Source organism: Vulpes vulpes, chromosome 2 (assembly GCF_048418805.1).
Source record: "Vulpes vulpes isolate BD-2025 chromosome 2, VulVul3, whole genome shotgun sequence".
Classification (NCBI taxonomy): Eukaryota; Metazoa; Chordata; class Mammalia; order Carnivora; family Canidae; genus Vulpes; species Vulpes vulpes.
In genome coordinates, this window is record NC_132781.1 from 24,721,444 (window position 1) to 24,736,374 (window position 14,931).

The 14,931-nt window shown below is 56.9% G+C and overlaps 2 protein-coding genes across 3 annotated transcripts; both read right to left on the reverse strand.

Annotated features, from left to right (window-relative positions):
* Positions 1 to 220: 220 nt before the first annotated feature.
* HOXB8 (homeobox B8) lies at positions 221 to 3,294 on the reverse strand. Of its 2 annotated transcripts, none has more exons than XM_072747416.1 (2): positions 2,319 to 3,294; positions 221 to 1,394 (listed from the first exon to the last, which is right to left on the reverse strand). In XM_072747416.1, exons 1-2 carry the CDS (start codon positions 2,740 to 2,742, stop codon positions 1,090 to 1,092), a joined length of 729 nt encoding a protein of 242 aa, XP_072603517.1. In that variant the 5' UTR covers positions 2,743 to 3,294; the 3' UTR covers positions 221 to 1,089. The 2 variants fall into 2 exon arrangements, with proteins under 2 accessions (XP_072603517.1, XP_025852013.1); XM_025996228.2 differs by having other exon boundaries at positions 221 to 1,397; positions 2,319 to 3,262.
* A 6,114-nt stretch (positions 3,295 to 9,408) lies between these two features.
* HOXB9 (homeobox B9) lies at positions 9,409 to 14,666 on the reverse strand. The gene is made up of 2 exons (XM_025996229.2): positions 14,150 to 14,666; positions 9,409 to 11,411 (listed from the first exon to the last, which is right to left on the reverse strand). The coding sequence occupies exons 1-2, from the start codon at positions 14,664 to 14,666 to the stop codon at positions 11,176 to 11,178; spliced, it is 753 nt and encodes a 250-aa protein (XP_025852014.1). The 3' UTR covers positions 9,409 to 11,175.
* Between the last annotated feature and the right edge of the window lie 265 nt (positions 14,667 to 14,931).

Genomic DNA, 14,931 nt, shown 5'->3' on the forward strand with positions numbered 1-14,931 from the left:
TTTCTCTGGGCTCCCCTCCCCCGTTCTTCTCTCCTCCAATCAGGCGCAGCCGCCTCCCTCACCCCCTGCGCCCCTGGGCCAAGGGACTCGCACCACCTGCCTCCAGCCCCCGCCCCCTCCTCTGGGCGGCCCGGCCTGGCGGGCGCAGGAGCCGGGTGACCGGCTCCCCCCAGCTCTGCAAGGCGCCGGGGGCAAATGAGGAGCGCGGGCCGGGCCAGTCTCGGGTTCTCGCTTGTAAACTTTATTGTAACTCTTCCGCCCTTTTCAGGCGCAGACAACAGAACAAAGTATAGAGGAACAACAAAATATATAATTAGCCCTCCCACCCCCCAATAAAGCAATTCACGGATACAGGATACATTCTCTTCACAGTAAACCTAAGAACACTTTTAACAATTGCCCACAGCGCGCATGCTAACTAAAGTAACCTCTTTTGAGAAACACTTAAGACGAAATTGCCAAACCAAAGGCGGTGGGGGGGGGGGGGTGTTGGGAGGAAAAGAGAGAAGCAAGAGAGAAAGCCAGCGAGCTAGGGAGGGCAGCAGGGAGAGAGGGGTAGGGAGGGGGAAATGAGGACGGAGAGAGAGAAAGAGAGAGAGAGAGAGAGAGAAGGAGAGGGAGAGGGAGACAGAAAGAATTACGGTGTGAATAGGCAGTTTCATGTTGTTGGGAGAACTTAGCAGAAATCGGTACCTCGGTCATTACAAAGAAGCACGTTCAAAGGAAAAAAGACCATTGCACAAGGAGGCTTTTTACACGGGGCGGGGGCTTGGGGGGGCTCAGCCAGGCCGCAGCCGCTCACCCTCGCAGGGCGAGGGAGTCCTTGCTCAAAATCCTTTTCTTGCCCCCCCCTCCCCCGGCCCCCGAGAGAAGGGAAGGAGATCCACGGTAGCTCACACACAGAAGCTATTACGAGATACTACCACTAGCGGGGGACTGGCGCGGCGGGGGACGCTGCGGCGGGAGGCCGGGCTCTGGGCCCTGCTCGCGGGGCCAGAGCTCTCTCGGGCGGGGGCGGGCGGCGGCGGTGCGGTCCGGGGGGACCCACGGACCGAGGGCGGCCGCGGCCCTGGCAGTCCCAGCTGGAGCCTACTTCTTGTCGCCCTTCTGCGCGTCGCCCTCGTCCGCCGCCTCCGGGGCCCGCTCCAGCTTCTGTTTCTCCAGCTCCTCCTGCTCGCATTTGCTGCTGGGGAACTTGTCTTTGTTGTTCTCTTTTTTCCACTTCATCCTCCGGTTCTGGAACCAGATTTTGACCTGTCTCTCTGTCAGTCCCAGCGCATGCGATACCTCGATCCGCCGCTTGCGAGTCAGATAGGGATTAAATAGGAACTCCTTCTCCAGCTCCAGGGTCTGGTAGCGGCTGTAGGTCTGTCGGCCTCGCCTGCGTCCGGCGGCTGCTGGGAATGGGGGAAAGGGCGAGACGGGGGGGGGGGGGAAGGGAGGGGGGAGAGGGCAGAGACGGAGAAGGTTGGAAGATTCGTGAACCAGCCTAGGAGACCAGTATAATAAGGGCAGGGGACATTCTACCCCTTGCAGGGGAGGGGAGGCCGCGATCAGCGGTCGGGGTTGGGGGTGGGGGGTAGGGTGGTGGTGGTGGTGAGAGGGATCAGACACCACTGAATCTAAGGGAGCCAGAAGGGGGGAGCCCCCTCCTCTGCTAACCAGCACCACAGAGTTGGGTGGAGGTGGTTCAAATCTATTAAAAGTGCCATAAACTTTAGAAGGAAGGATGTGAAGAAGGAGGGAAATAAGAATAAAAAAGCTGGGATGGGGACGAATGGACCCACCTTGAAAAGCCCCCAGAGCCTCTGCCCCAGAAGAAAAGTTTCTTCAGGGTAATTAAACTATAAAGCAATTGAGAAGTGCAAAAGTTGAGCGCCCCCACTCCCACCACCCTCTCTCCACTACCCCCATAAAACAGTAAAAGGGGGGGGGGAAGGATGAGAAGAAGAAAAGTAAGGCCCGGTGAGGGGTTTATGGATTCAGGAAATGTCGCTTAGCGACCCCCCTTCAAGGGAAACAAAAAAGAAAGGGAGGGAGGGAGGAAGGGAGGGAGGAAGGGAGGGAGGGAGGAAGGAAGGAAGGAAGGAAGGAAGGAAGGAAGGAAGGAAGGAAGGAAAGAAGGGAGGAAGGAAAGGAGAGAGGGAAGGAGGGAGGGAAGGAGGGAGGAAGGAGGAAAGAAGTGGGAGGCGATCGGATCGGAGCAGGCATGTCTTCCAGGAGCTGGAGGAAACGCTCCCGGCCTGGCGGGCCCCCAGCCCGGCCTCCGGGCCCTGCGGTCTCCCCTCTGGCCCCGGCCGGAGCCGCCGCGAGCTCACCTTGCGGGCGCATCCAGGGGAAGAGCTGTGTGGGCGACGGGCTCTGCTCTGAACCCTCGGCCTCCTCGCCCAGGCCGCTGGCGGCGGCGAGCTTGCAGTCGGCGTACTGCACCAGGTCTGGATCCTGCGCACCAAACAGGCTCTGCCGCTGCAGCGGGTCGTAGCCGTAGAAGTTGCCCGGGTCCCCGTGGCACGCCACGGCGCACGGGTTCTGCTGGTAGGGAGCGGTGGACAGCGACGACGGCCCGTGGTAGAACTCCTGGATTTGCGACGGGTGCTGGAAGCTGCCGCCGCTGCTGGGACCGTATACCACGGTGGGTCGGCCGCCCAGGTCCTGGGCGAAGCCGCAGTCATAATAATTGGGGCGCAGGGACTCCCCGGTTTTGTATTTGGAGAACAGTGAGTTGACGAAATAAGAGCTCATTTTATTGAATTTTGAGGCGGCGGCGGCGGCGGCGGCTGTAGTTGGGGGCTGTTGGGGAGGGGGTGGGGAGGGGGAGAGGGAGGGAGAGAGAGAAAAAAACGCGGATTCGCCGGCTCCTAGTCACCCTCGCCAGGAAAGGAGAGGGAAAGGGAGGAGGGGGAAAAAAGAAAAGAAAGAAAAGGCGAAGAAGATCTCGAAGCCGCCACACTTTTTGTGATTTCCAGGAATAGAAAAGGACAGCGAAGCCTCCAAAAGTCTAAGCTTGCATGGCAGCCGCGGCTCGCTCGCCCTCCCCCCACCCCCCACCCCCCAAACAAAAATATACCGCCACTTAAAGAGGTCCTCGCTTTACATTTCGAAGAAGGGATGCCAGTTCATAAACAGTTTTCGGTGATTTACTTCCCTGCAAATGAGTTGTTTCATATTTTGCACTGTCTTTTCATGATCATTTGCATCCATTAGAGCCCCCGCATCCTATTGGCTTCTCCGTACTCCTCCCGGACAGAACGCAGAGCGAGGGTGCGAGCGAGAGAGAGCGAGCGAGAGAGAGAGCTAGAGCGAGCGAGCGCCAGGGAGTGAGGAGAGAGCGGAAAAAAAAAAAAAGGAAGGGAAGAAAAAAAAAAAACACCCAGGGAGAGCGAGGGGGAGAGAGGGAGGGGGGTAGAGGGAGAGGGGGTGAGAGAGAGAATGAATACGGATTAAATCTGTTTAACTACCTACATTAATGAGATATCTCTCGCCTCACAACAAATCAAATACCTTCGCAGACCACCCCCAAAGACTGATGTGGGGGAGTCGCGGAAAAAAAAAACACGCACACACACATACACAACGCGCCAGGCGTAGGCACGCTGTTAATTTCGCGATTTTAACGAGGCAGTTGGAGTCTTTTTAAATGTCAGGGTCGCTTCGGAAAAATGTAAAAGAACACGGTTTAATTGCGCCGAGTTTTAAAAGGTCCTATAAATGTAATTGGTATTTTAATACAAGTTATCAAATCATACAGCTTCCTCTCCTAAACATATTTTCAAACAAACGAGGTAGTCATATTTAAGGCTTTAATGATCAATTTCCTTATTATTGATAAAGGTTTAACTATCGTGTGGAGGGAATTGGCTGGGTAACCGGCCCCCCAAAAACGGCTGTAAACTCTTTAACAAACTATAAAACGCAATAAAGCCGGAGTCTGTTGTTGTTTATGCCGCAGCGCATAAAAGCTGTTAGCATTTTACGAGTTCTTTCCTCTACAGCTATAAAACTGCAGCTTCGAACGCCCTGCCGCCCGACTGCAGCGCGGTGGGGGTGACGAAGCCGAAATGAGAACGATTATGGGTTTTTTTCGGCGCAAACGGTTACTTTTCTGAGATTTTCACCTCCTTCAGCTGTGGCCAGCACCTGCCCCCACCCCCTTCTCTGGAGCCCCCAAACCACCTCCACTCTGCCCCACCCAGGCCACTCACCAACTTTCTCTCATTAAACAAACAAGCAAGGATTTTCTTTGGAGAAGGGGACCTGCAATGCATGAGGAGGGACCAGGAGGGAGTGGGGGGGGGGGGAAGAAACTTTCTGGTTAATGGGCAGTGGTGAGGCAGGGAGCAAAGTTCGCCCTGCAACTACCAATTCTTCGGTATTGCACAACCTTCCTGGCCTGGAGAGGTGCTGGGATGGGGAGGAGGGTCTCTAGTCAGTGCTTTGAGGGTCCCACTTTCTGTGATGGGAGAGGGGCCTGGTGCCACTAGCAGGATAATGCCCAGCTGGGCTGTCCCACTCCTGCACCCAGGCCTTAGGACCTGCTAACCAGGCTCAGTTGGCTCCCAACCTTCCAGGCCAGTCCTCTGCACCTTCCGTGGCACCCTAGGGTGAGGAGGTACCACCAAGCCCATCAACACATCAAAGGGAGGGAAGGGCCTCGGTGGCTGCTGACAGACCTGGAGGCCCAGGTGCTTGGTCTTGATGCTCACTGTCCCGTCCTCTTCTCTGCTCCAGGCAGAGGCTGCAGAGTTTATTATGGGGTGGGGGCACCTCTTTGCTTTCAGTGTCCTTTGAGACACAGTCATCACTACCAAACTGACCTTGAGGTAACAGGGATTTGGATGCAGCAAGGCCACGGAGTCCCCCATATTCTCTCCTCTCCCCTTGGGGAGCCTGTAGTTAAGCCCAGCCCTCTCTCTCCAGACCTGAGGACCTGGGGTTTGGGGCACAGGGCCGAGCTGAGTGGGTACCACCCTCTCCTGCCTTAGCTTCCCCCAGCCTACCCGGCCAACTGAGGATGGTGGCCAGGTTTTTGCAGGCCCCAGTCTCAGGGTCCCAACCAATGGCCTCCTGAATCGGCTCACTGGCCAAGGAAAGGAAAGAAAGAAGGGAGAAGGAGAGGGGGAGAAAGAATGAATATTTTTAGTAACAAAGGTAGAGCCTTCACAAACACATTCAAGCCACTGTTTATTCACCAGAGTGGTTTGCTTTTGGAAGGGTGCTGGGGGTGGGGGGGGAATCCCATTTATCCCAGCCTTTGTAAAAATGAAACCATCAGCTTTTTCCAAGGGGAAGTTACCAGTAGAGCCACTTGGTCCTTCAAAAGTGAATCAGGAGAATGGGAGGGGGGCTGAAAGGGATGGAGAGAGGGGAGAAGAGGAGAGAGAAGTGGTCTTGGATTTTCAGCACGAGGCTGAGGGGGCGGTGAGGCAGCGGAAGGGAGAGTTAAGTTGTTGCCGAAGAGAACATTTTTATCAAGTGCGGGGGATTTTATGGTCATGATTTGAGGACTCACCGGTGAGGTAGAAATTCAATGGCTTGTTCTAAATCATCCCTACACCGTGCCAGAAATTCCTGATGGAGGGAAAATGTTTCTATTATAAGAAAAAACAAGAAAGAGCTAGGAGATAATTTATAAACACCCAACGGAGCACAGATTTATTAGAGAAACTCAAGTTGAGAAACTCTGCTTGCCTCTTTGCACCAGGTCCTGGGGGAAGCAAGAGAAACCTCGGCGGGGCTAATTTTAAGGAGGTGTGTGTGTGTGTGTGTGTGTGTGTGTGTGTGTGTGTGTGTGTTTCTCAGGCAGGTTTGTCTGGATGGGGGACACGGATCAGGCTGGCCCGAGAGGAAATGGGAGATTTGGAATTAAAAGGGTTATGGGCAGACAGCGTGCGCGGGTCTCAGAAGGAAAATTGCCCGAGTCCAGGCCTCCAGCTGCTAACTTGCGAAAGGACCCTCACCCCCAAGGTTTGCCGGGGCGGCCTCGGCGCACGGAGCCCGAGCTCTCACCTGGAAGCCACGCAATGCGGGGAGAACCGAGCTCCTGCTTCCTGCCACCGTGCCTGACCCCCACATCCATACGGAAAACGCACACTTTTTTTGGTTTCCCAACTTGGGACGAGCAGAACCACCGAGAAAAAATACGAGACCTCCCCGCGCCGCGCCCGTTCTGGGGGAGCCCCTGCCCCGCGCCTGGGTCACCGGCGCGCTCCCAGCCCCGGACCCGTACAAAGGCTCTGAAGCCTCAGCCGGTGCTCATCAGCCCTGCCGGCTCTGGGCACCTCCGAATGCCCACAAAGCCGGGGATCTACTCCCTACCCCCCCTCCAGTTGTACCCCCAGACCCCGGGCTGGCTCACCCGGTTCCCTCTGCTGCTGATCCCGTTTCAGGGCAGCTTCCTCTCCGTCCGACCTTCTTCTGCCGGCTTTCCCCTTTCACCTGACCTGCTCACCCGCATCCGCAGACCTTCATCTAGCCCCCCTCCCGGAAAATCTCATTTTTCAGAGCCAATTCTCCTCTTTTATTTTTTCCCATTTTCCTATTATTATTATTATCGTTCCCCGTTTTCATGCATTTGTTGCCCTGCCGACCACAGAAAATGGGTGAGAAGCACTGACACCTCCTCCTGGGGTAAATTCAGAAAATTGACCATTTGAGGGGAGAGGGGGTAATACGCTCTATCTGAAATCTATAAAATGGGGGAAACGGCCATAATGAACCCTATATTTTTATTACGCGCAAATTATTCATGACTTTTGGTAGCGCTCAGTTCAGAGATTCCGGGCCCGACCAAGGTGCGATGTGCAGCCGCCAGAGTCCGCAGCCGCCGCACCGGGGATTTTCACGTGGAGCAAGGGTGCCATCTAGCGGCTGTTCTGAGAAAAGGCGCCGCCGCCACCACCGGCTCGGCCAGTTTCTCCGGAGAGCCTGCCAACCAGGCGAGCATCGGGAGAAACTTTCATTATTAGCAGAAAAGGGGGAGGGAAACGAGAACAGGCGACAGAAAAGGCATCGGAAATCAGGAAATGGCTCATGAAATTGTGCAGATAAGCTAAAAAGAAAAAAAGGCTGGGGTGTAGGGAAGGGAAAAAAGAACCCATAAGCTTTTTTCATCTCCTACTTACCCCCGGCCCTCCACCCTCTCAGCCTCCAACCTCAAACCCCTAATTTCTGGCGGAGACCGCCAAGCAGTGCACCGTTTATGGCCCGTAAAAGGGGAAGCCGAGCACTTTTCAAACCCAACACGATTGTTTCAAATTCTGAGAAGAAACAATTGGGCTTTTGGGGTGGGGGAGAAGAGAGGCCTGGGAGGGTTGGGATGGGGCTGTAAAAGGATCAAGAGGCTGCCGCGCCCAGACGTCTGGCCCCGCCGGACCCGTGTGTGTGCGCGCGCATGTGTGTGTGTGTGTGTGTGTGTGCGCGCGTGTGCGCAGGGGGCTTCTCGTTTATGACGCCCGGTTCTGGAGGGGGTGCGAAGAACAAAGAAAATGGCCCGAACTGCGTTCTCTGAAGCATTTGTGACAACAAAGTGTTCTTCCCTCTTTTCCTCCCTTTGCACCCTGGGCCCCCCTTCCCCGGAAACCCCGAGCCCCGCGGCCCCGCGGCCCCCGGGGCGGGTGTGGATGGGGGCTCCAGAGCCCAGGGGGCCCTCCCGTGCACCCGCCAGCCCCAGAGCCCAGGCCCAGCTACGCTCTCTCTCTCGGCTCCGGAAAGTTTCCCCTCACTGTTTGCTTTGCTGCTGTTTAGTTCCTTAACCTTCAGAAATTTATACGCTATAAACTTTTATAGCGGTCATATTCTTTTATTGCTGCGCACACGGCATTGAATTCCTCTCCCGGCTTCTCCGTCGCGCACTCTTCGCGGTCTCCCTCTCTTGCCTCGCTCGCTCTCTTTTATGACAGCAGATTTCCCCATCTCCGGCTTCCCAGCCTCCGCATCCTCGCCTTTGTTTGTCTTTAAAGAAGCCACCCCGGGCTCGGGCTCGGGACCCAGACGCCGCCGCCGGAGGCTTCCCCGGGAGGCCAGGCCCCCTACCCCGCCGCTCCGGGGCCGGTTCCAGCCGCGCCTTTGCCTTTCCTCCCGGAGGAAGCCGGTGCCCGCTCGGGCTCACCCTCCGCCCCGGCGGGCTCCGGCAGCCGGGGATGCGGAGGGAGCCTAGTCTACACAAGCTCTAAAGCCAGATTCATTTTAGAGCCCGAATGAACGGAACCCTCCCTCCTTGGAGGATGCGGTCCCGGCCCTGCGGGAGCCAAGAGCTTCGCCTTCTCCTGCCTCCTGCTACTCTAGGTAGCTGTCCGCGGCCGCCTTGCGTTCGCTGGAGAGGGGTAGGCCTGGCCTTTCCGCGTCCAGGCGCCTCTCGCTCGGGTCACGCTTTGTCCCCACCTCTCCCCCGACCTTGGGGCTCTGCGGGCTGCAGCGCCGCTGGGGTGGGCCTGGCAGGAGGCTCCGGGGCTGGCGGCCGGCTCCCCAGCGCCAGCCGGACAGCAGCCGAATCCCCACGCCCGGCTGAGACAGGCCAGGCCTGGGGAACAGCGGTCCTCAAAAGAGGCCCTGGCGGGTCGCCACAATCTGATAGGGATGGAAAGGTGCTTCTGGAAACCCAAGTGAGTTCTGGGGTCTGAGTGGGAAGTGGATTCTCTCTCTCTCTCTCTCTCTCTCTCTCCTGAGACATTTCTGTTCCACTCCCAAACTCCCTGTTCCTTCCTATCTATGGGACCCCCCTGCTCAGGCCTCTCCCCCTTCCAGACTCCACCAGCCTTACACCAAGGCTGCACCCTGTAGCTCACATCGGTGCCTCAAACTCCGACTGAGGGCCAGAACCCTAAGAGATTCACTCCTCTGGAGTGGAAAGAAGGACAGCCTGGCCTTCCTAAAGCCTCTATCCCCAGCCAGTAGCCCTGCTGCAGGGATAGCTGAAGGAAGTGAGTGCCTTCCCCACTTGCATGCTATTTTTAAGTGGCCAAACCAAGGTGATGCTCTCAGCCACCTGAAGAGAGGAACGGCTTTCAGGAGTAGCAGGGCAGGCCTTGCCCTCCCTCTGGCCCTGGAGTTGGTAGTGAGGTCTCCAGTGCCACTTTAGAGGAAGATTTCATTGCTCCCTGCAGACCCAGACCCCTCTCCAAACCACCAATCTTTCCTTTCATCCCCCTCCAGTCTCCCAGCTCTCCTGTTGGAAGGCTCTTGCTCAGTTTAAGCAGAGGTCTTGGGACCTTGGGTCCAGATCAGTTCTCTCTCCACCAGGGAGTCTGCTCTGCTAGGTCTAAGGAGACACCTCTTGGGCACAGGAGTCTCCCCCCCACCCTTTTTTCCCCCCAAGCTGTCCTCTTGGAACTAGGACCTCCACCTCTGGCCAGGTGAGGAGGGCCAACACAGAATGAGACACGGAGAGATTTATTTCTAGAGTGATATATATTTTTTTGTTCTTTTTTCTTTTTTTTCTTCCAAAACAAACAACCAGAGCTCTAGGCCCCTCGCCCTCCCCATTCCCACCCACAACCCTCCCGATATAAGCGACAACTGAAAACAGGCGAGACAATCACCCCCAAAGAAATCACAAAACACAGCACAATTTCACGACAGCCACCGACAAGGCAAAAAAACCCCAAACAAACAAAGTTCTACTGGAATGTTCCCTTGCAGGGTCGGGAGAAGCGGGAGCAAGAAGAGTTCATGAAATTGAAGGGGGCTGGACAGATGGGGGAGCAGGGAAGAGGGGAAGCAGAGAGGAAGCTTCGGCCTGCTGCCTAGGTGCGGTTTCGCCTCTTTTCCTTTGCACGCGGGACCGCGTTGCGCAGAATCGCGCGCAGCAGCCGAGGAGACCGCGGTCCAGGCCCGAGTCGCGGGAGGCAAGGCCGCCGGGCGCCGGAGCAGGGCTCGTCGCGTGCTGGGGCGGGCAGCCGCCGGCCCGGGCTCCTCCGCTTGGGCCAGTGGTGGGCAGGATGGGGAGGGACGCGCCGGGCTCCCCGCACTGGAGCCTTTGCTCCTCCCTGTCCTCCACGAGTTATCCCGGAAGGGAGCTTCGGGGATCTTCCGGGATCGATTCACAATAAATTCTCAATAGGACTCTCCTGACCTGGCTTTCCTGTCTCTCTCCTAGGGTTGCGCAAGTGGAGGATGGAGAGGGGGTGGAGGTGGGGGGGCTTCTCCAAGGGGCGGCTTGACTCGCTGGTGCAAGGTGGATTTGGCCGAAAGAGTTGATTTCGGAGCTGGGGAGGGTGCGGAAGAACGCAGGGCCGGGGCAGAGCAAGAGAAGCTACAGTCTCTGTCAAGCGGGGCACAGATGAACGGACAGACAACATTGTCAAGGCTTACGACCCACGATGTGACCTCCTTTTGTTGGAAGGAGAGGGGAAAAAACATGCAGAATTAAACATTTCCTGCAACAAAATGTGTGTGTGGAACACCTTCACAAGTCCGGGGATGCCTTCATAAGACCACTGCTGCTTTTCCTTGCCCCTTCTAGCCCACCAGCCGGGGCCCGTTTACTCCCATTTGCCCTTGGGTCCAGATGGGATAGAATTGGGGATTCCATAGAGACGGTATGGTGATGCTGAGCCCTTTGGGCCGCAGAGAGCCTCATTCAGGAGTGTGTCTCTAGACATCTTCTTGATGTGTATTTGTATCAAGGGTAAAACCTGGGCTTACTGGTGGCCTGAGGGCTGTTCTACCAGATTTGGGGTGCGATGGTCTGCATTTGGGATGTCACTTCATTTGAGTGTTGGCTGTGAGCTTTCCCCGTTATTACAGGCTTTATGTATGTGGACTTCTGTGGGGCTGTATGCAGTTGGAGTGTCTCTGGGTGACTCTGGGATAGGTGTGAGTAGGGGGTGGAGATAGGTAGGCTAGAAGTGAGGGGCTAGGGGCTTCCCAGAAAAATTAAGGAGGTTGCTAGGGGCTCGACTAGGGTCTCTCTTTCCTTGTGGCCCATTACCTTGTTAGAAACCAACTACATGTCTATCTTCTAAATCAACAAAACTTCCTTCTGAGGCTCAGGGAGAAGGACAGGTAAGGGCAAAGGACTGGAGATGCTCTAGATGCAGAAAAGGACTTTGAAGAGAAAGACTCCCTTCCCCATTCACTTGAATACATCCCAGACAGCACTGGCCCTGCAGCCATCACTTATAAATAAGCGTGAGATGGGGAAGGGGCGGGGAGGGCTGGGGAAGGAGGGGGGTGTCTTCACTCTTTGCCCTGTTCCTTATTCATTTTCTTCATTTTCATCCGCCGGTTCTGAAACCAGATTTTGACTTGTCTCTCACTCAGATTGAGGAGTCTGGCCACTTCGTGCCTACGGTCCCTGGTGAGGTACATATTGAACAGAAACTCCTTCTCTAGCTCCAGCGTCTGGTATTTGGTGTAGGGACAGCGCTTTTTCCGGGAAGAGCGAGCGTGCAGCCAGTTGGCGGAGGGGTTGGCTGAAAGAGAAGCAGCGATAGAATCAAAGAAAGGAAGGGGGATGAAAGGCCCCCATGTTCTCCTTCAGAAGAGGACGTACCCCTGGCCTTCACTCCCCTGTCTTGCATTGCAGAGAGGGAACCTGGGCCTTCACATTCCCAGAAAAGGTCCCAGAGATGGGCCAAGAGTTGCTATTGACACCTCCAGGTGAGAGTTACTTGGACAGAGTGGAGCCAAACATGTACCAGGCTTCTCAGCATTTCCAAAGCTTTGCCTGCCTCAAGATCTCTCTCAGTCTCTTTCTCTGCTTGGGTCCCCACTGGTTAGGACTCAGGTCAAAGCCCTGTATAGCTAAAGCACCCCCCACCCAGCCACCCCCCACCCAGCACCACCAGACTAACCAGAGGTGGTTGACCTGAAGGGACCTGGCCCTAGTTCTGGGAGGTAAGAGAAAGGTTGGGCTGGGGGAGAGCTGCTTCTGTTCAGCCAGAGCCACAGCCAAGAGACCTGGCTCTCCAGTCCAGTCAGAGTGCATCCTGCCTTAATCACAAGCTTGCATTTCCTGGCCACATGGCATCAGGCATGTGTGTCTGTAGATATCTTGTCCACACACACACACACACACACACACACACACACACACACCTCGCAAACATGGGTCTGCACTTAGAGACGCAAACATCCAGCACACTCCAATTCACATGCAACCCAATTGCAACCATTTATCAACTCCAGCCTGTGGACAAGGGAGCGCCAGGGGCTCACAGATAACTTATGGTTGCAATAGTCTCTCCTTTTCCGCTCCCGCTCAGCTCGCATTTTGGTTAAAGCAAGTTCAGGGAAATTGGGAGGCAAGATTGCTCCAGTCCCAAGGTGGGGAGCCATGGATGATGAGGGGGTTAACAGAAAGCCCTTCACAGCACACCTAACTCCAACTATCTCCATGTGGTGAGAAGGAGCAGAGAAAGGGATAATTGAGTGGAAGGGAGGGTAAGGGGAAACAAAATATATACAGACTTGTCTCCTTTTCACCGGCTTTCTCCCTGACCACCCCCCCAACTCAGAAAAGTTGCCAAATAAAGCAGGGCCAATTAAAAACAAGAGCCACCCTTTGCTAGATTCTTCTCCCCAAATGAAAAGCACTGAATATATTTTTTAAAAAATACTCTGGTTCCTCCTACACTAAGTACCATGTCTTACCAATTTGCAGTGCTATTTCCTTAATGTGATTGCCTGGGATGGGACCCGCAGCCGCATTAAATATGAAAGAGGAAAAAAAAACTGTTAATAATTGATCCTAGCCAAACCACTGCCTTGCAGTAATGGGCTTTCCAGGCAGAGTTTGGGGGTTTGGGATGGGGGTCTGGTTGGGTGTGAGTCGGGAGGTTTGGGGAAGAGCCCGTGTTACCCAAACACTAGTTGTCCTTATTAATCCGGGCAGGCTGGAGGTGGTAGGGCCCTGCCAGGGGCCTCAGGGACGTGGGGCAGCTCTCTATCCTCCAGCAGACAAGGGTGCCCCAAAGGGCCTATGGGCCACTTTGTTAATGGGAAATCTGGCAGGGCAAGCAGAAACTTAAAAAAAAAAATCTGACCCTCACTCCCCCTAAAGAGTACAGAGTGAGGACTTGTTCCGGCCAGCGTGGGGGTAATTGTTTGGAGTTAAGAGCCCCCAACCAATTTGCTTTTCTCAACCTTAGAAATGAAAAGCAGGAGACTCCCCCCACCCTACATCCAGCCAGCAGCACCTCCTGGAAATTAGCCAGACTGGGCTTCCTGGCGGGGGTACTTTTGGAGGAGTGGGAGATGAGGGGTAACTACCATCGGATAGTAAAGTTCTCCGCCTTTCCGCAAGCCTCCTTCCCCCCACCCATCCTCTCCCCAGGGTCCCTTCGGGATCTCTCCTTCTCCACTCTGGCTGTCAGCCCCGAAGTTCAGAAGCGATTCCCGCACTCCCGGAGAGGCGGACAGCTCCGACTGGGGCCAGGGAGCCCCGCGGAGCGCAGCGGGGGCTGCAGAAAAGGAAGCTGCAACCCAGGCAAGGATGCCAAGGAGGGGAGGGGGCGGCCGGAGGGAAGGCTCCCGGGGAGGGGCCGGCGCATCCGGGGAGGGGGCTCAGTCGCCGGGTTCTGAGCTTCCCCGCCCCTCCCGGCGCCGGCTGCGGACCCCGAGCGGCTACTGCGTGAGATCTGCTAGGAACAATCCTCCGCCAAGCTGTTGCATCGCAAATAAAATCCTAATGAGCCCCCTCCCACTTCCCCTTGGCCGGCTTTTACGGTCTGCGCGTGGCGCGGGGAGCTCTGCCAGCAGCGCGGCCCCGGGCAGCCCCGTGCGCTCCAGCCCTCGCCCGCGCGGGCTCTCGGCCTCGCCGGCTGCGTCCCGGGCCCCGGCCCCGCCAGCCCCTCTCCCGGCCGGCCGTCGTCAGCCTCCTCCCGGGCTCTGAGGCCCGAGCGCCGAGCGCCCAGCCCCGGGGGAGTGGGGGAAGGGAGGCCGAGAGACCAGCGAGCTGGTGCCTGCGCCCCAGTCCCCTCCAGGACGCACAGGAGTGGGGGCGGCGCTTCTCCCGCGGCCTCAGTGTCCCCTTCGGGGGCACCCAGCTTGCTGGCTTCCTTCCTTCCTCCCTCCCTCTCCTCTCCTCCCCCGCTCGCTCTCCGGCCACCGCCGCGGTCTCCCTTCACATTGTCCGCAGTTTATTGCCTCTCCCCTCCCCTCCCCCTCGCCTGGCCTTCGGCCTGGTATTTCCTCACTTTTTATAACTTACTTTGATCCGGCCTCTCTTTGTCCTCGCTTCCTTCGCAAATTTTATTGTCCCCGTAGCCGGGTCTTTGATTAGACAGGACGGCCTCCCTGCCCGCCGAAGTTTCCAAACTGTACTCGGGCGTGCCCTGTTTGAGCAGCTCCCCAGGCGCGCCCAGCAGCGGCTCCGCCTTCACCGCCGCCTGGCCCTGCCCCGGAGCAGCTTCGCCGCGCGGCGCCGGCTCCAGCCAGGTGCGGAGGTACCTGCTCTCGGCCGGCGGGACGCCCTGGGGCTGCAGGTAGGGGTGGTAGACCGACGGCAGGCTCCCGGACGCGTGCGGGCTCAGCGGCGCCCAGGAGGCGCCGAACACCGGCGCTTTGGGCTGGAAGCTGCACGAGGGGAACTCCAGGTGCTCCGCGTGGCCCGGCTGCCGGGGGCTCGCGTACTGGCCGGAAGGAAACTTGGCTGGAGGAGCGTCCTCACTCTCGTGACTTATGATCGAGTCGACATAATAGCTGCTAAGCGTCCCAGAAATGGACATTCTCAGACATTATCCGGGCGCTCGCAGGGGGAAGGGAAGCGCTCGCGCGGCGGCGCCCAAGCAGGGAGAGGTGGCACCCAGACCGGTGTGAGGGCTTTCGGACGCGACCCCCCCAGCCCCCCACCCTCCCACCCCCACCCCCTGCTCAACTTCTCAGCCAACAAAGTACAGTGGAGCAGCCCGGCTCAGCGCTCCTTGCAAAATGATTGGTCAAAGTTTTTCCGACTGCCTGATAAAGCGTCAGCTCCAACATAAATCAATCGGG